This window comes from Corvus kubaryi, unplaced genomic scaffold (genome assembly GCF_017639235.1).
Source record: "Corvus kubaryi isolate FWS band 111438036 unplaced genomic scaffold, C.kubaryi_AGA036_p1.0 36938, whole genome shotgun sequence".
Lineage (NCBI taxonomy): Eukaryota > Metazoa > Chordata > Aves > Passeriformes > Corvidae > Corvus > Corvus kubaryi.
Genome location: NW_024580987.1, coordinates 4,008 through 4,770, shown reverse-complemented (window position 1 = coordinate 4,770; position 763 = coordinate 4,008). Strand labels below are relative to the sequence as shown.

At 62.9% G+C, this 763-nt stretch overlaps 1 protein-coding gene across 3 annotated transcripts in view; it reads left to right on the top strand.

Moving 5' to 3' along the window:
* PI4KB (phosphatidylinositol 4-kinase beta) overlaps positions 1–763 on the top strand; it is a 12,552-nt gene that overhangs the window by 8,136 nt on the left and 3,653 nt on the right. For all 3 annotated transcript variants that reach the window (XM_042020289.1, XM_042020287.1, XM_042020288.1), the window contains one exon: positions 380–607. In XM_042020289.1, coding sequence (XP_041876223.1) covers positions 380–607 — 228 coding nt within the window. The remainder of the gene's footprint in view (positions 1–379; positions 608–763) is intronic.

Sequence of the window (763 nt, the reverse complement as noted above, 5' to 3'; positions counted from 1 at the left end):
TGGGGATTTCTGGGAGTGGGAACGGTGGGAGACTCCTGGAGGTGGGGATTCCCAGGATTGGGAATGGAGGCAGGGGGCTGGAGGTGTTGGTTCCAGGATTGGGAATAATTGGAAAGGTCTGGAGGTGTCACTTCCAGGATTGGAAATGGTGGGAGGGATCTGGAAGTGTCACATCCAGGACTGGGAATGCTGGGAAAGATCTGGAAGTGTCACAGCCAGGACTGGGAATGCTGGGACAGCTGGAACTGGGGACAAACCCCCTGAGAACTCCCAATCCCCCCGGAGCACCTCTGGAATCTCCTTTTCCTCCATACCCACGAGAACCACGGATTTCCCCCAGCGTCCGGGATCATCCGTGTCCCTTGCCCCCGTTCCCCAGGCTCCCTATTTAATCTACGTGGAAGTGCTGGAATGTGACAATTTCGACACGGCGAATGTCCCCGCGCGCATCCCGGAGAATCGCATCCGGAGCACGCGCTCGGCCGAGAACCTCCCGGAGTGCGGCATGGGCCCGGAGCAGCGCGCCGGCAGCTTCAGCACCGTCCCCAACTACGACAACGATGACGAGGCCTGGTCCGTGGACGACATCGTGGAGCTCCAGGTGGAGGTGGGAACGTCGGGAATGGGCTCGGACGCGGGGCCACGGCCCCCGGGCTGGGAACGTCGGGAATGGGCTCGGACGCGGGGCCACGGCCCCCGGGGTGTCCCCAAGGTGTTCCCATGGAGGTGGGAACGTCGGGAATGGGCTCGGACGCGGGGCCAC